The 18425-nt window shown below is 46.1% G+C and overlaps 2 protein-coding genes across 11 annotated transcripts; both read left to right on the top strand.

Annotated features, from left to right (window-relative positions):
* The first annotated feature begins 195 nt into the window (after window positions 1–195).
* On the top strand, window positions 196–8447 carry ena (ENAH actin regulator enabled). Of its 2 annotated transcripts, none has more exons than XM_076534949.1 (8): window positions 196–425; window positions 2104–2425; window positions 2601–2722; window positions 2811–2872; window positions 2937–4306; window positions 4419–4607; window positions 4681–4930; window positions 5006–8447. In XM_076534949.1, the coding sequence occupies exons 1-8, from the start codon at window positions 421–423 to the stop codon at window positions 5032–5034; spliced, it is 2349 nt and encodes a 782-aa protein (XP_076391064.1). In that variant the 5' UTR covers window positions 196–420; the 3' UTR covers window positions 5035–8447. The 2 variants fall into 2 exon arrangements, with proteins under 2 accessions (XP_076391064.1, XP_012139874.2); XM_012284484.2 differs by lacking the exon at window positions 196–425 and adding an exon at window positions 1788–1999.
* Window positions 8448–8892: 445 nt separating this feature from the next.
* Window positions 8893–17807, top strand: LOC100877431 (uncharacterized). 9 transcript variants are annotated; one of them, XM_076534944.1, is made up of 18 exons: window positions 8894–9543; window positions 10577–11882; window positions 12245–12340; window positions 12416–12595; window positions 12662–12871; window positions 12942–13192; window positions 13253–13442; window positions 13590–13782; window positions 14521–14615; window positions 14704–14727; window positions 15014–15058; window positions 15215–15281; window positions 15340–15507; window positions 15912–16056; window positions 16136–16243; window positions 16303–16455; window positions 16592–16624; window positions 16892–17807. In XM_076534944.1, exons 2-17 carry the CDS (start codon window positions 11121–11123, stop codon window positions 16617–16619), a joined length of 2715 nt encoding a protein of 904 aa, XP_076391059.1. In that variant the 5' UTR covers window positions 8894–9543; window positions 10577–11120; the 3' UTR covers window positions 16620–16624; window positions 16892–17807. The 9 variants fall into 9 exon arrangements, with proteins under 9 accessions (XP_076391057.1, XP_076391058.1, XP_076391059.1 ...); XM_076534942.1 differs by lacking the exon at window positions 16592–16624 and having other exon boundaries at window positions 8893–9543; window positions 15930–16056; XM_012284072.2 differs by lacking the exon at window positions 16592–16624.
* Window positions 17808–18425: the final 618 nt, after the last annotated feature.

The raw sequence follows: 18425 nt of genomic DNA, 5'->3' as shown, positions 1-18425 counted from the left end.
AAGTAATATTACTGTTGTTTTCACGTCAAAAATATCAAGAGCTAACTGAAAATTTTTAATATTTCCGGATGACCTGTTTCGGTCATCTTTTTTCTTCAGACAAAATGAAACGCGAATGTACAGAGGGTCGCAGAAAAATGGCAGAGTGTACTAAGGTTCGCGATTCGAGTATTCCCTCTAGGTAGACACGTGCATCGAGACGAAGGGTGGTAGGAGTATGGGTCTGGAGTCGGCAATATGGCTGGCCAGATGTGCATAGGTAGGGTGTCAGGGTGGTGTTAGTGCTGTACGTTATTTATGTCGAACTACCGCAAATCCTGCCCGAATCTCGCGTGTTTTCATGGAATCGGTGACATACTGTGCAGAAGCAGGAATACGGCTTGCATGAAGGCATAGCATACGCTTCCGAGTCAAACAAACATGAAGTAAGTTCCACGTATACGACACAGCATCGAAAGAGAGAGATGGTCTAGTCGTGTCGAGTCGAGCCGAGTCGAGTCCGGTTTATGGGTTCGTGCACGACTTCTTTTTGCCATCGACCATTGTTTATACCTCGGTCAGCCAACGGTTACTTTCGATGATTCAGAATTTCCTACTGTTCTACGCGTCCCATCTTTCCGGACCTCTTCTCGAAACACCGTGACGAACAGTCGGCGTTCAAATCTACTCGGAAGTATAAATCGTAGGGACAAGCTTCGACGATGTATTTTTTTACCGAATATTCCCGTACGTGACAGTATTCCTTCCCTTCCCGTTTTCGTTCTTCACGCGTTCGTCAATCGCTTTCCGTTTTCGTTTTCGTTTACCGAAAATCATCTCTAAATTATCTTTGTATCTTAAAGCCTCGCGTTTCAACGCCTTTGTGTATCGTAAACGCAAACTCTGTGCTTCTGTCTACCTTGACTCGTTTCCTATCCCCTTTATGATCAGGTAACGCCAACGTATACCATCCTCCGATCCCTGCGTGCGCTATATCGTGAAAAAAACAATGCAACATGGAAATTTCACCGAGCATTTGTTTATATTAGACAAGACATCATCTGCACGCACGCGCGTATTTTCAGTGACTCCCGCGAACAAGAATTCTCGTAGTTTTCTCGACTATTCGTGCGCGTTTTGTATTTTGTAAAAAAAAGCAGATGAATTCAGAACATCGATAGAGTATCACGATCGCTATGCTCCGATTCATGCGGTGCGTTGCGTTTTACTCAATTTGTGAAAAGACGTTATCCGTAAAAGTTATCAATGAAATCGGTCGATACAGCTTTTACGGGGATTCGTGAGTCACATTATGATTCACATCGCGTTCGTGTCGATTCGAAATTGTTCGAGTCTCGATATCCAAACGAATATCCGCCGCTTTAACATTGTATTTTAATCTTCCTGATTCAAATTCCACTAGCGCTTAATATTGTGTACGTTTTTGGTTCTTTCCTTCGAGAGGTTTCATCGTAATGCATCTTCTGTATACAAACTGCACAAATAATGCGTAACAATAGCGCGTACGTATTATGCGTTAGGCGGATTTCGAGAGGAGGCGGTCACGCGTACATCGTCCCGATTAAATTTCATCCGTCGAGTCTCTTGAAGGAAGTCAAACTACGGGATCGTATTTTAGGTATAGGAAGGAACCGCACGCAAGATAAAGAACACGGAAAAGATTGGAGAATGGTAACGCGTATCACGGATACGGCTCGACCTGTTATCGTAGAGCTTGTCTGATCATACGGCGAGCAGAGGAGGAAGTGGCAGTCGACAGTATCTTTTCGTATTCCGTTTCGTTCTGTTCTCGTTTCGCGAGCGGCTCGGTGAAAGTGACACCGAGCGTAACGTTTTTTTTTTCTTTTTCGAGAAATCCGCGAGTCCTTTGACCGATAAACTTATCGGAGGAAAAACTTCTGTATCGAACGTGATTTTCTATGATACCAACGAACGACGCAAGGCGATTCATGCATCGCCTTCAACCGCAACGATCCCTTCCGGAAGAATATCGATCGCGGTAGCGGTTCTTTGCTATGTTTCGATTATTATTTCGGTTTAACGAAACGCGTTAGTAAATGGCGACGAGAACTCGTTAAAGTCACGATATCCTTTACGTTTCAGCGAAGTGAGCATATCGTCCGCTCGTGCGTCGGTAATGGTATACGACGACGTTAACAAAAAATGGGTACCGAGCGGCAGTTCGTCAGGACTTTCGAAAGTTCAATTGTACCATCATCAAGTGAACAATACGTTTCGCGTGGTTGGAAGAAAGTTGCAGGATCACGAAATCGTCATCAACTGCGCGATCCTCAAGGGACTGAAATACAATCAAGCGACAGTCACGTTTCATCAATGGCGAGATAACAAGCAAGTATACGGTCTGAATTTCTCCAGTAAGGACGACGCCGACGCATTTGCCAGAGCGATGCTGCAAGCGCTCGATGTGAGTTCAAACCGTACGAAAAACAAAAAAAAATTCAATGGAAACACCAAGAAAAATAAGAGTATCTTACGATCGAACTAACGATTACTTTGCCTCGATCTTTGCGTTTCTAAATTGATAAATTAATGATCTACGAGTCGATTACCACTTGATTTAGTAATCCTGTTTCATCCAGGTGTTGAGTAATGGAAGCAACATATCGAGGAGCCTCGCACCCGCATCGACTACTCAGCAGCAGCCAGTTTTTCAGCAACAACAACCGACTAATGCTCAATACGATGAAGATATGGGATACAGGTTCGTATCGATTAGGTTCACGTCACTTGATCTTTGCGAAACCGATTGCTGCCGTACATGAGTTAACGATTAATATCGATCTGCGCAGAACTATGACCAGGGAGGATGTGGCAATCATTCAGGAACGCAGAATGTCTCAACAAAGTCAAGGTACTGTATTGATGCAGCGATGCAATTCGAGAGCAATACGTTGAAGTTTTTCTTTCGTTCGCAGCAACGAACAGTCCGAACGCAATTTCTCCCAGCTGTCCTCTCGCGTCGCAGCAGCAACAAGTACCTCCGCAACCGCAGCAACAGCCGCAGCAACCGGCTGCGCAATCCGTGCAACAACAACAGCAACAACAACCGACGGCCCCGCCTCAACCTCCGCAACCGCCACAGCAGCAACAGCATCCGATACAGCAACCGCAGCAACAACCGTTACAGCAGCAACCGCAGTCGGGTCACCACAGAACTTCGTCGGCTCCACCGGCTCCGCAGCCTCAACAACAAACCGTGATGCAATCGATGCAAGTAACCGGTGGTTTGGGAACCGGTGCTGGACAAATGTCGAGTGGAAGCGTGCCACCGGTACCACCTCCTCAGCCTCCTATGTCCAACGCGGTTCCGCCGTGTCCACCCGCCATGATGAACTTTAACGTGCCGGTACCACCACCTCCGATGATGATGAACCAGTACGCGCAGTCCCCGTCGTCTCAATCTAATCTACCGAATCAAACACAAGCACAGGCGATTTACGGTAGCGGTCAAACGAATCAGTACGGTGTCGCCGCAAGCAATAACCAGTACGCGACCGGTGCCGTGATCGGGCAAAGTCCGAGTCAGTATTCTACCGGCAATCAAAATAATTTCTACGGTAACAATGGCCAAGTTAGTAACGCCTATTCGAGCGGACAATCGGCACAGGCGAATCAGTACGGAGGCGGCGGAGGTAGTGGTGGTACTGGTAGTGCTGGTGGAAGCCAATACGGAAGCAGCAATTCGATCGGTCAATACGCCACCAGTGCAGCAGCAGCAGCAACTGGCCAGTACGCCGTAGGTGTCGGTGTCAATGTCGGCGTCGGCGTTGGCCAACCGAATCAAAATCAGTACAGCGTGGTGTCTCAGGCACAGGCACAGTATGGTACGGGTCAGATACAAGCAGTTTCGGGTGCGACAAATCCGTATGGGACACCCTCGAATTCGGTGAATCAGTATAACAGTAGCGGTGGCGGTAATAACAGTGGTAATTGCGGTGCTGGCGGCGGCGGTGGCGGTGGTGGTGGCAGCGGTGGTAACAGTGGTACCGCTGCTGCTCATCTTGTACCTTCGGCCAATCCTAATATTTATGCCGCTGTCGGCAGTGCCGGTCCGCAACCACCACCTATGCTACCATTAGCTGGTCCTGCAGCACCACCTCCACCACCTCCGCCACCTGCACCAAAAATCAACGCTGTCAACCTCAATCCGCTTTCTGGGCCTGCATCAACTACTACTACTACCACTACTACTAATCTCGTCAGTTCTGCCAGCAACAACGACCCGCCTCCAGACTCCAATTCGTTGGCTGCTGCTCTTCAAGCGGCTCGTTTGAAAAAGAAGCAGGTGCGTATCTTCGATCCTCGTCCCTCCTGCTTTTTCGTTGTTACATTTTTTCTATTCGCTTCGCCATTCTTTTTTATATTTTCCTCCTGTGATCGTGTTCGTTCGCTTCCAGTCGTCGCAACAGCCGGTGGAGAATAGCGGTTCGAGTACCAGTAGCAGTGGAAGCGCAGGAAGCAGTGGAAATTATGGCACGTTAGGAAGAGGCGGAGGTGGCGGTATGGCTTCCATGATGGACGAGATGGCTAAAACTTTGGCTCGTAGACGAGCTGCCGTCGAGAAGAAGCAACCCGAACAGCCACAGGTACGCTCGTTCGAAACGTGTTAATCCGAATTCTGTCTGAGCGCTTTCTACTTGCTTCTTTTTATGTAAACAGGAACCCGAAAGTTCACCCGATAAAAAATCATGGGACAAGAACAATTCGAATAATAAATTTTCGAATGGCGCCGAATCACCGAAGTCTGTCCGCAAAAGGTTTGGTTCCGCATCCGAGGATACTCTCTTGAAAGTAAACGGCGTTAACGATGGAGCTGTCCTCACTGCTCAAGAAATGGAGGCGTTCAAAGCCGAGATCATCAAGGAAGTACGCAAAGAATTTCAAAAGATGAAGCAAGATATCGTGGACGGTAAATACACAATTCGAATCGGAATAAAAATTTATCTCGTGTTTGCTCACGCGTTGCTTATATGCGTTTTTCCAGCGGTCAGAGCGGAACTCAGTAGAAGATAAAGATGCGACAGACGAGGACCAGTTTCATGCGTAACCGAGAAGAGAGAAGGATTCTACTACCGTATAGGTCAGCCGATACGATTATCGACGAAGCCGTACGATGCAATTTTTTTTACTTCGTATTCGCGAGAATGGAATGCAGTTATACCCCATGTATATCAGACGCGTTTGCGTGTAAGTACGTTATACCTAATCTAATGTTCTAAGCGAACCGTATCAGTCGTTGCGTGCCAGACGAAAGGCGAGCAACGTCCGAGATTTTGGATAAAATTCATTTAAATTCTGTCAATTCGATGCACAACACACATCTCGAATCATTTATGTTGACATGCGTATTAATCTTCGGTGGTATCGTACAATCTGTCTTTTATTAACGACGATTGTCGTGTTTCGTATCACGTCAAGCATTGTCCGTAGACATAAATTATGAGTAACTTAATGTAACGTAACGTAACGTAACGTAACGCTGATCCCACGCACAATGGAAGACAGTTTCTATGTAAATATCAACCGAATTCGATTCAGCGAGCAATACGCGAAAACGTGTAAAAAGACTTGTCTAGTCTAAATGCATTTAAACCTGGGGCTAAAAGAACGCGCAATAAGTTTATTCGCATCCGACTAACGCGACGTTTCATCCTCTCGAACGTTGATCTTCGATTATGTATTTAGAATGCACCGCGGATATAACGTTTGTACAATCGGTTCTAATTTTGCTTCTTTCGTACATACCACCTCTTCCATGTACAGATTTTTCATTAATACGCACAGCTCGATACATTCCAACGAGAAAACTGTTTTGGTACTTGCGCAAAAGATAGAGTAGATTTGCAAAGGGTCATCGATCGACTGCCACAATTTCTAACGAACAAACGAATTCTCGATCGGACGATCGTTCGGATCGACGAGTTCTTCAAATACGCGAATACGCGCTAATCCGAACGTGAAAGGATTACACCAATTTTTATATTTACGCGCATTCATTGATCGTTCTAAGTTGAAAATTCGATGCGTGACAGGGCGATCATGTTTGCTACCGACACTGTATACTACTCTCCGTTCTTATATTTTTTTATCGTCTCTCGTACGATTCTCACGGAAAATGGGTAAGTTGACGTTGCAGTTCATATATATTCTATGTATCTATAATATAGCCGTATATACGCTGATCTGCACCGGCTTATTGGCATTTATTGCTTTTACCAAAAATAAAAATGAAGGAATGAGAGAGAGGGAGAGAGAGGATGCGTGTGTGTGTGTGTAGCAAGAAGCGAGGAAAAAAAAATGAAAAGAGAAGATAATCGTGTCCATTCCTGACAGCATCGATGTATTTTCGAACAATATTTGATAACGCTACATCAACGTCACGCGATTTACGATACGATACGATACGGTACGATACGATATGGTACGATGTGATATTATAATACCTGCGTATCCAGTATTGAATGACGCGAGCAAGCATGAATATTTCGTCGCGTATACGTTCTTTTCTCATCTTTTTCTTTTGTTCATAAGGAGAAATTGTAAATGACTGATTGCTAAATTAACACAGTTATTAAGAATGCAACGGTAAATGTTTTAAAGCTTGTTCTAGATACAACTATAAGTATTATCGACTAAATTTTTAACTGTCGTTCTAACGCAACAACTTGTCTAGTCGTGTAAGAGAAACGAAGAGCGGAAATGCAACGTTTTCGGTAATAAGCATGGCCGTTGAATTTTACGTTTCGAAACAACGCTGTCCGAGGGTGTTCAAATCGATACTTTCGTCTCAATGTTTTCGATTACATATATGCATAAATGTCTTCTTTGTACGCGTGTCTTGAGTGGCGTTGTTACTACTCTTCGAATATCCCCCATGCAGCGATAACTACAGAATCATTCCGACAGTGTTGTTTGCGATCGGTGTAAACACGCGAAATTTTATACGTCAATTGTATTCCATCGATGGAATTGTACAATTTTTTTTACTTCTTTTATATTTTCTATCGGTGTTTACATTTTTTTTATTATCGAAAGTTTATCCCCGTCGCTCTTAAGCTATTCACGGTAAATACAATGTTACGGTTCGATTGCGTGATCTTTGAAAAAAAAAAAAGAAAAAAAAACAACGACTCGACAAAGCCTCTCGGTTCGAAGGTGCAAAAGTTAACGAGAACTGATTAACGGAGAGCTGATACGAGAGAGTTGGCGTGTGCATGCGCGGGAGTATGGCGATGAATGCGTTTTGCGTACATGTGTTGCGACGGTGGTGCAGCGTATAGAAGAAACGGAGGAGGGATTCGAAGGGGAAAGTTTTGGGCGCGGCAAAGTACACGTTCGATGGGTAGAAAAGGGAAGAAACGAATCGCACGGGGTTACGAGAACAGCTAATCGAGAAAAGCGAGACTAGTATTAGATGCATTTATATTCTATTTAACATATGTATATTTATATATACATATATCGTACATGGATAATTTTAATAACAAGATTAACGCGCGAACATTAAAAGAAAAAAAAAAAGAGTGTTTGTTACGATTGAAATTATTTAAGGAACGCAAGAGAGCATGGCGATAAAACGAATCGACGCGTTGCTTATCGCGACACCGACGAAATCGAGTCGAGGGATAACCGTAATCCAGGGCCATTATAAACGGTGTGTATCATAATTAATGTATCAGCAACAAGCAAATACACGTATGATATAAAGAACTACGTACGAGAATGCTACTTTATATATTACGTGCGACGCAGCGGCAACGAGAGGTCGAAATACATTTTATTTTATTCGATCGCTAATCTATCCTGCATCCCAAGTTCGATAAAGCGTTCGCGATTTTGGTCGATCATTTTTTCTGTTCGATACAACGATTTATGTACATTCGTTCGTGCGCGTACGCGCGCGAGCAAGTTCGCGTTTAACCGATCGTCGAGTCTCGTCGCCGTTTCCCGTCGTTGCTCGTGAGTCGATGTCGATACGCGTACAGAAAAAGAAATGTTTATACTAAAACTGCACAACAGTTATTTCGATACAATGCGATTCATCGAGGTTGCGAGGGAACGAGTGTCTCGGCGAAAACAGCCACACCTTCCGTCAGCGATACTGCGAGAACCGTCGATATCTCTTCAGCGAATTATCGGTATTTCGCTATACTGATACGCGTTACGAAAAAGAAAAACAACGACAACGACGGAACGTATCCTAGACTCGTTAAAGAAGAAGCTCGACGAGGCCGCATAGCGTATTTTATTAGCGTTTTAAGCGATCGCAACGAGTGCGAGGAGAATTTGTACGAAATACAATTAGCAGCGTTAGTACGTACGAGGTTTGAATCGATGCCGAACACACACTGTTTCTTAAGACGTATCTTGAAAATATTTGTATTGTAAATGAATGACGACACAATAATAAAAAGTATACGCCCAAACGTTTTTGGAGTAAGCTTTCCCTTCCCCGGTGAAAAAAAGTGTCAGCTGGTCGGACCGCTCCGATACTTTCCTCGAGTTATTTATAAGTGTACCGCATCGTCTCGCGAGTAAGATCGCGACCCGATTTCTACGAACCGTAATTCCCTATCAACCGACGAAGACATTGATCCGTGACGTTCACGGATAACGAAAGCGGGCGACTTTGTCTTTACACGAGCAGCTGCACGGTGTTTCTCGCAGCTTCGAGACCGGCAACCGATCGCGGATTACCTCGATTCCTCCTATGTCGTCTTTGTTCCATCGCGATGAAGCGACGTTTCTCTTTAAGATATGACGTAAGAATAAAAAAAGAAACGGGGGAAGGTCAGCGTGGATACGGCAACGCGATGAAAAGAGGGGCAGCAGGGGACTAGTTAGAAGGGGAAAGAATGAATGACGCATAAAGCGGCAGGATAGGCACGAAATCTAGCGTGGTCGATCGTGCCGTTTCCGTTCAACGATCGCTTTAGACCAGTTGCCGTACGATATATACGACTGGCTAGAAAACTCGTTTACTCGCGTCGCGAATCGTGGGTGTAAGGTGCGACTTACGGGTGTTTCGCGGTTCGCCGCAGATCGATAACGCGTCGACGGTATCGAGAAAGCGCTTGTGTCGATACAAGTCGGTATCGGAGTGGCGAGAGGTTTGCCGAGCCGTTTCGCGTCAGTTGGCCGAATCGTCGAGCGAATCGCGCGTCGACGACGCGACGGATTATCCGTTTGGCACGCGTTCTCGAGACTCGTCGATGTTTGATCCTCGACGAAGGGAAGGGACGTCGATGAAAACGCGAACAGGAGCGTGAAACGCTGTTCGAGTCGGAGTGGCGGGAAAAACGAGGTCAGCCGTGGTCGGTATCGCGTGGCGTCGGTGACTGGAGGAAACGACTCGTCGGGAAGGAAAGTTGTTAAGGTAGATGCGACAAAGCGTAGACGCGCTTGCGCTCGCCGATACGGGGACGACCACGCGCTGCGACGATAGACCAGCAACGGAAAGGGAGAGACACACGCGATGCAGTGAAGCTTTCGGAGACGACGCGACATGGGCTAAAGGAACAGGTCTGCGATTAATAAATCGAAAGACGCAACGATCGAATCGACGCGGCGCTCCATAAGATCGTGATAGTTATAGTTGATCGCAAACAACGATCACGGGGCGGTGGTCCATATGCGGTCACGTTGTACAGAGTGAAGCCTAGTCGACCGCGTGCGGTTCCCGGACGAAAACAAGGGTCCGACGACGTGGTTCGATCTGTTTTTCGTCTGTGCCAACTAACGGGTGGTTTCTAAACGCGAACAACAGTAAATTCGTTGAAACGTTCGTCATGAAACGGCCGGTTGTCATGTCTCGTCGACGGATCAATGAAGAGTCGTGAAAACCGTGAAAAATCAGCTCGCTACCGCGTAATCCGATTCCCTGGTTTCGTTTACTTTTAATTCTTTTGGGTCACGGACACCGTCGATGGTTGAACAAAAAAGGAATACGAGGGGACGATACAAACAAACTTCTGTTTCTTTTTACTGTCGAACGAGTCTCGGTGTATTGTGACGCTCAAATTGACGAATTAACAGGTCACGCGAGTCCTAGAATCAAAGTCCAGAGAGAGAATCTCCAAAAGGAAAGTTTGATCGGTGTAAATAACGAGCAAGGTTCGCGCGGTTGCTAAGATCCACTGATACGATTGATCCACGATCGAGCAAGACGCGTTCTGAGACGTACGCGTACGATGGCAATGAAAGCCGATGCCACGAATAGGAGATGACGCGATACGCGAATCGCGGGAGATGACGCGTTCGATGACGAAACATCGGTAAGGGAATAGTCGACCATTGAACGCACGGCCCACGCGTTTCAGTGTTTAGAAGCGCGCGAAAAAAAAACAGCCGATAAATTTCGATGTCTTATCTCGTGTTAGACGTTCACTTGGCCTCGTAAATACTCGCGAAATTGCGTACACGTAAGCGACGTATCGGTAACTGTGTAAAGGGTGAATCGAGTTTGTAAATACGAGGTGGAACGAAATTTCGTACACGAAAAACAGCTATTCTGGTCCATGCGCGTTCATTGACCGATCGATTATTCTTGTTTCAGCTTCGAGACGCGGCAATGAAATCGAACGTGTCCGTGGCTTGGCAAAGTGGAAACGATCACGATTGCGGTCACGATCACGATCACGATCGCGTTGCTAGCAACGGTACCGTCCGCAACGAGCTCGTCGGCTCGTCGAAATCGAATTTAAACGAGACTCGGATTTGGACTCGGAGTTACGGTGAAACTGATCGATCGGAAGTATAACGAAGAGAATCGTCGAACCTCGAGAGTTTCGATCACTGACCGCGAGCCACCAATCTCTCTTTCTCGATTTTGAGTACGAAAGAAACACGAACGAGTTACCGAAAGATGCTCGGGTAGAGAATCTACGAGAGGGTATTAGGAGCAAAGCCGGTAAAAGACGATCGGTTACGAGACGAGGAAAGTAAGACTGGCGAGGGAGGATCGCGAGACGAACGCGAGGCAGAATCGAGACGAAGCAGTGCCGTAGTCCTGGGGGCCCAGGGTATACGTATGATCTATTAATAACTCGCAACGCGGTAGTAGTGGGGCGCTGTTCGCTAGCGGGTGAAAATAGAAAAGAATGTTTTTGGAATCCAATTGGACTTGGTTGGCCGAACGATGGGGCAATATGGCCGACTTGGCCGAGCGGGTGGACGATCTGATATGCAGTTTCGACTCGGCTGGTGACACGACCATGGATACGTTATCGATGCTAATATTCGGTTGGATGTTGTTCGGGTTGGTGGTACTGTGCGTCGGCAAATACGTCTACAATCGTTTCGTACTAAACGAGCTTCCTTCGGGGACGATAGTTACCGCCAAGGACGGCCATATCATTCACGGTGATAGCGTCGGTGTCGGTGGTGGTGTTGCTAGTGGTGGTGGTAGCGGCGGTGGTGGAGGAGGTGGTGGTGTTGGTGGCGGTGGCGGTGTCAAATCGGCTCCCCTCGGCAAACAAAAAATTCTTTCTTCGACATCGGGTTCTTCGGTGTCCGGGACAGGTGGTAGCGGTACTGGCGCCACTGTTTCCGGATCGCACGGTGTCATCAATCACCCGACTGGTAGCGGTACCGCTGCGACCGCTCCATCCGGCTCTTACGTACCGCCGACTCCTCCAGTACGCAAACGTTTAACGGCCAGGAAGACTTCCGGTGCTTTGATCAGCCCCGCGAGAAGTTCCAAAAGTTTGCATTTGCCGACCGCCACGGGCGCTGACCCCGACGCTGTTCGTTGGGTAAACGAAGTCATCGTTTGGCTCTACTCGGACCCGGCGATTCTCGACGAGTTACTCGCGGTTTGGGTCGGCTCTCTCAACGACTTTACCGCCAACTCCGTCGACGAGGTGAGTCGAAATTCGAGACGTTTTCGCTGCCGGTTGATCTAACGGGTTCGTTAAACCTCTGCTTGTTACTTCTACGTGACTCTTTCGATCGTCTCGTTAAACGATGCTCTCGGCTGCGACGAAAGAGTACGCGAACTAATCGAGACTGGACTTTGTTCGACCCGTTCAGAATCTCTCGCGCGCGAAACGGCGACCGTCGAGACTAGATAAGGCAACGCGACCTTCTCGAGTCGCGTGGGTGTTCTCGAGCAACCGATGCGTCAACCGGACTTGTTATAACACGTCTCGTTTGTCGGCACAAGATTTTTCTTCATTTAATCGCTGAAAAATTTGCACGCTCTTATTTACGTATCGTGTCGCAGCATGGAGTCGGAGTCGAGTTCGTCCGCGTTCTTCCGGAAACCTACCCACCGAATCTCTCCAACATTTTCTGCGAATGCGATTCTAAGGACGACGTGGTGAGTATACTCGATCCATCTTTAGATCTAAACGGAGTCGATACGCGCCTCGAATACCGCTTTTATTTATTCCAGACGATCACGTGCGATTGCGAGGCTACTCCAGCGTTGCAATTGAAAGCGTTTCGCCGGAAGGCCGATAAACTAGAAGTTAGCCACTACCGTGTAAACGTGAATCGCTTTCGCGCACGATTAAACGTCATTTGCATCACCGAGAAGCTCCTGCTCGACTTAAAATGCGACGGCTGGCCGGAGGTTTGAAGTCTCTTTTTTCGTTCCACGTGTCAAAACTCGACTTGCGTCTAACCGTGTTTTCATTAGGTGAAAGTATCGCTGGCTCAAGTGGGGACGATAAAGAAAGATTTGGACGAGAGCCAATTGCAGGAAGTTGTAACGGAAATCGTGATAGGGGCATTAAGGGGGACCAATGTTCATCTGAATTTATTCCAATATCCGAGCTGTCCACGGTTATGGAGGGAACCACCGCAAACGCAACCCAGCTTCTCGATGCCTATGCACTACGACAGCATGGTACGCCTTCCTTCGTTATCCTTCATATCGTCTTCTGTTGTACCTTGCTAAGACTTCGATCATCTCGCAGAACACGTCGACCGGTTCGCTTCAGCAGCTTCGGCAGCGGGTGCAAAATCAAAATCAAATGGCAGCACAACATCAATACGTAACCGGCGACAGACGGTTACTCGTCAAAGTGGTCAGAGCTGCGGATCTTGGTGGCGAACAAGGTTCCACGGAACCGTATTGCGTCGTCGAGTTGGATGAACCACCTCAAAAAAATCAGACATCTGTCAAGAAAGATACCAAAAATCCATTGTGGGACGAAGCGTTCTTATTGTGAGTACATTTATCGTCCAAATTGAGAGTAATCGATGAGCTCATTGTTTTCGTTCGCAGTGATGTCAATCGCAACACGTCCGAAGTTTTATTGGAAGTTTACGATCGGGCGAATAAATCTCAACGATTCTTAGGCCTAGGGATAGTCGGTATTGACGAGCTCCTCGCGAATCCTAGTCAGAGGCAGATAATACCGCTTCAAAATCGACCCTACGAAGAAGAAGACATTACTGGCACCTTAACCGTCGAGGTAAGTAATTGACACGAACGTTACGTCACGTTACGTAAGATGTTACGTTATGGTGTCGTCTCCGGTGGCTGCTCGCTACGCTATTTCGTTTGTTTTCCGTTTCTTTCTTTCTCCCCCTCTCTTTTTTGTCTCTCTCTCTTTTCTCAGTTTCTATTCATCGAGGGTGCAGAGGTGCCTCAAATTGGGAACAAACCTTACAAGGTGAAGGAGACGATAAAGCCGGTGTCGCCGACTCCTCGTACCTATACTCCGACAAATCTCATCAGCGACAATAGTCTTAATTACAACAATGGTAACAGCACACTTATCTTGTACGACTCTACCGTTCAATTCGAAGGGGGTAATTACCAATTATTTATTTGAAAGCATTCGTGTTTACGAGTGTGACGAACATAGCGACACCCCGTTAGAACCTAGTTTCCTTTACGAGACGTGCTTCGACGATGATTCGCGTAATCCGAGATTCGTGATCGCTAAGACTCTACTTTGTTCTCTTTTTCTTTCGCGATCACGAAACACGTGTTGCCCCCTTTCTCAAGTCCGCTAGTTATACTCTTCCTCTTTCGTACGAGTCTGCATTTCGTGCATGTGGATCGTATTCTTCCAGACAGTAGTTCGCATGAAGTATATCTATGTGTTTATATACACGCATACACATACATACATACATACGAGAAGTTTCTGAATGTATCATAGAGATTGTTTGCCTCTCTCCTTCCTTCTGTCTACTCAGTTATTTAACGTTGGCTTTAACGGTCCTCTAGCACGATGTGTTACGATTTTATACGCTCGCCTTCCGGTTAGAATACTTTCCCGATTGTCAATCCCTCGAAGTTATTTCGACTACCAGAGTGCCGAACCTGGCGAATAGCGATGACAGTAAAAACGATGATTACATAACTTAGGAAACGTTGCCAAACGCGATAAACCATCTGGTAAACGAAATGACACGATTACGGGCATCGGAGGTGCTTGGTAGAACGACGGAAGTAGAAAAGTCATAAATCTTTCGACGGTATGTCTCTTTATTTTTGCGGTTCAAGAGCTAACCGAGTGATCGAATTCAATCATTTCGCAGACTACCTGACGAACGGGAATGTGGTTGACTCTCCGTACAGAACCGGCCAGTCTAATGGAAACAAGGGGACTCTGATCGTGCACAGCCAGCAAAGGGTACGCTCGATGAATCAGCACGATACTTCTTTTTCACTAACACCGATTGACTATCCTCTATTTTTGTGTTGTGCCTTTTCTTTTGCAGCAACCGGAACGGCAGGTGGTTAAGGTAAGCCGTTGTCGTCACCTTCCTTCTTCTAAGATCGTGTTATCGTGATTGCATAATTACGCACCTATATCACCCTTAGAGTTAGCTGGAACCCGTTCAGTTTTGCAGTCCAGTGTTTCCTTTTCCCCGGTTGTTTTTTTCTTGACCCCACACAACGTTCCTTTTGTCGTTTCTTTTTCTTTTTCTCGCATCTGCCCACTCTGTCGTTTGGAAATCAATCAGGCTTGTGTATCACGACAACACTAATTATCGTCAGCTGAGTGGCGTGTGTTTACTAATTCCACAGGTGGCCCTGACGGAAAGCGGTAACTGGCAAGAAATATCACCGGAGGTAATTACACGAATTTTTACTGTAGTATTTTTAGCCGGCTTTTAAGTTTGCTCCAATTTATCTCTCTAACTTAGCCAATCGCTGCGAACAGACAGCTTCTGTACATGTAACGCAACTACGTTACCGCCTGTAAACATTAAACAATTTTCGTTTCAGCACGGACCAAAAGATACTAGCGCAACGTCGGGACCAGAGAGTACACCAAACTCTTCCAATTCCGAAGGTAATCGACACTGAACAAAAGTTGATTTCAGTCGTCACTTTAATCGTTTCTGTCGCAGAGAGGGGAAGAACACGAAGGAAACGACGAGATTTCTTCGGTACGATAAAGAAACGACTGAGTCGATCGAAGACGAGAAGCAGATCAGTTGGTCCGGAAGGAGACGCGAACCACGAAGACGCGCACTCGAGATCTATATCCGCGGACAGAGCTCGCGATCCCGGTTCTGGTACGTTTTTCAAACACTCCAGCCCCGGACGTAAGGATTGGAAAGTACACCGAGTTTTTAGAGTAGAGTAGCGTAGACCTTCCGGTTCGTAGTTCGAATCGTTAGCGTAAAATTCTACTTGTTTGTTTTGCTTACCCTACGGCACACCACTTCGGTGAGTACGATTATCTTGATAGCGATGATGCAACGAGCAACAGCAATAGGACCTGTTCCGTAACACATTGCGTAACGATATGTCATCCAGTGTGAATTGGATGCTATCATGGACCGAGCTTTAGAAACGTTTGTCGAAATGTCAAACTCGCTAGAGTAGCTGCGGACGCCAATACCGATAACGCTAATGCCCTTTGAAGCGTGGCTAACAATTACGAAGTGCAAACGATCGTTTCGCTTGAATTTTATAGCTCGTTTATCGATACCAGGAAGAGAAGAGCATTCGAGGCGGTCGAGCTTGAGCGAGGCGTCCGGCATAAGCGGAGCATCGACCAGAACTTACGTTAACGAGGCTTCCACCTTAGTTCTCGAGACCCTAGAGAACGGTATCAAAAAGTAAACAGTATATCATTATTTCGATAAAGATATGTCCACGTTTTGAGAAGAGAACGAACCCCGTTCTTTCATTTTTCAGGCATTACCTAGTACCGTTGTCGCTCGCACAGAAGAGTAAATGGCGGAAGAAGGGCACGAAGCTTCACGTATTCAACGATCACACGTTCATAGCGAAACACATGGCTGGGTAAATGATCGCGTTCAGGAAGAAAAGGAAATGGATTCTAACGAAGGGTTCCGTTTCAGTGGGACGGTGTGCGAAGTATGCAAACGAACGCTCGCGCGAAGGTTGGGCAAACAAGGCTACGAGTGTAGAGACTGTCAGATGAAGTGTCACAAACACTGTCACGTTAAGGTGGACAGCATGTGTCCCACGTCTACCATTCAGAGCATCGAATTGTAAGTTGGCTCGGTATTCCCTATCAATTCCGGATCGTAGAGAACATACAGAAACACATACATAGACGTTAGAGTTAAGAAATAATATTCGCGAGACGTCTAATTCTGTTTTCTTTCAATTCGATCGTCACGTAAGGTCTCTACTGCCGGTGCTCAGTGAATAGGATGGGTAAGTTATTAATGACAAGGAATCTCTTGATGCGTGTCTTTCCTATCGTAATTATACTGCGCATGAACGATAAGTTTTGATCTTTTGTTCGATTGTGTGGATTCCTTTTACTTTTCTTTTGGCTTCCTCAAACTAATTGTACGTTTCAATTCTTTCAATGAATAACTTAGTTGCTTGTCTTCATGATAAATGCATACGCCAGTTAATAGGTGTCTGTATCGTCTTGTGATTGTATGTTCTAGCGAAATGTTTTGAACTGTTTTATAGGACATATATAAAGGCACCACGGCTCGAGCAAAAATCTACCAGTCGTCTCTGTTGACCGAGTCTGGGATCACCCGCCCAAGGGAATCATTTTTCATTTTAAAGGTTCAAATTGCTTCATACGATCGCGTGGCAAATCACGAAATATCTACGATTCGAGCACGAAGCGTTTCCGAACGCTGTATAGCACTTTTTTATTATATGCTACGCTTTTCAACCGATGCAAACGAACACGAACGAGAATACAAACGAGAATGCGAAACGAACGAAACGAAACGAAGGAAACGGAAGAGAATCTTTATCGAGTACTCCATATTCTAATTAACATTTCGAATGTTCGTAAAATTTTTTACTCTCTAAAATACGTAGCTGGTATACTATTTAACTTTTCCGTTTGTTCGTTCTCCTCGTTCATTCTGTTAACAGACGAAACTCCGTACAAAACGCGAAGTCCAAGAAAATTTACCAAGGGAGAAATACGCGACGCGTGATTTCGACGAATCGAATAAATACAATAGTGCCTCTAGATGCGAAAGATCTTTGAAACGTTTTCGGAAATAGTACTTTTGACAATACTTTCGATTGCTATGCGATTTAATTCGATCGACCGAAATCGAACGCTTGAACGCGCACACTCGTGCCTATGTATCGCGCATACGGAAAGTATCGTTAATCTTCGAATGTTACGCATTATAATTATACCGATGACAATGATTATCACTATTACTACTACTATTATTATAATTATTACTATTATCATCATTATTGTTGTAATTATTTAAAGAACGACGTAACTGTAAACGGTACGGGCACCGAGAAGAAAGGGCGAACAAGGGGAAGAAACTATTGTAACGATAACGATGATGATAATAATACCGTGTTACGTTGAGAAAAATAATATGGTTACATTATGATTCTACACTGCGTATCTTTATTAACCCATCCCTTCCTTTCAATCATGAATCGATCTTCGAAAATGACGTGTTTTAAAAGAATAATTCGCGTCGGTACATCGTTGATAGTTTTGCCACCCTTCGAGGGTGCGCGATGTTTCGCGAACGGCGGTCGCTCCCTCTTGAGCACGATGCGACGGGATGCCAAGGCGCGAAAGTGGAGCAACGTCGACCCAATTCGAGGTCGAAGTCCCAATTTTCGCCGAGTTTGCCGTAGAGGGGATGAACAACGGGACGAGGGTAGTCATGACGACGTGACGTAATATCTACGTCATCGACAAAGCGCAACGACCCGGCCGTACGTTCTTGTAACGCGGCTAGGATCGGAGGTTGAATGGGGTGGTGCGGCGGATTTTCGATTGTCCTCGTTTCGCTGTGCGGTGACTGCTTTTCACCTCGAAGCGAAAAGAAACATCATAACGCGACTCGATTGCGTTTTTATCCGATCTTCGCATTCGAATGCCTTAGACATTTTCTCCGTGAGCGATTAGACAAAGGGACTTGCCAAGAGTTGCGAGATCGCGTACGTTTACGCGTACAGGGGGACACGCGTGGCGCGTGACGCGTGTACGCAACGGGCAAGC

The sequence above is a fragment of the Megachile rotundata genome, chromosome 8, assembly GCF_050947335.1.
Source record: "Megachile rotundata isolate GNS110a chromosome 8, iyMegRotu1, whole genome shotgun sequence".
Lineage (NCBI taxonomy): Eukaryota > Metazoa > Arthropoda > Insecta > Hymenoptera > Megachilidae > Megachile > Megachile rotundata.
Note: the sequence above shows the minus strand (reverse complement) of the source record. Positions and strands in the feature narration are given on the sequence as shown.

Bases quoted from the DNA above. Each gene is read 5' to 3' on its own strand.
- ena (XM_012284484.2), top strand. From the start codon at position 1,920: ATGATACCAACGAACGACGCAAGGCGATTCATGCATCGCCTTCAACCG. The intron at 2,000-2,103 runs GTAGCGGTTCTT...TTTACGTTTCAG, and splicing joins CCGGAAGAATATCGATCGCG to CGAAGTGAGCATATCGTCCG. The intron at 2,723-2,810 runs GTTCGTATCGAT...CGATCTGCGCAG, and splicing joins GATGAAGATATGGGATACAG to AACTATGACCAGGGAGGATG.
- LOC100877431 (XM_012284072.2), top strand. From the start codon at position 11,121: ATGTTTTTGGAATCCAATTGGACTTGGTTGGCCGAACGATGGGGCAAT. The intron at 12,341-12,415 runs GTGAGTATACTC...TATTTATTCCAG, and splicing joins GCGATTCTAAGGACGACGTG to ACGATCACGTGCGATTGCGA. The intron at 14,728-15,013 runs GTAAGCCGTTGT...CTAATTCCACAG, and splicing joins CGGAACGGCAGGTGGTTAAG to GTGGCCCTGACGGAAAGCGG.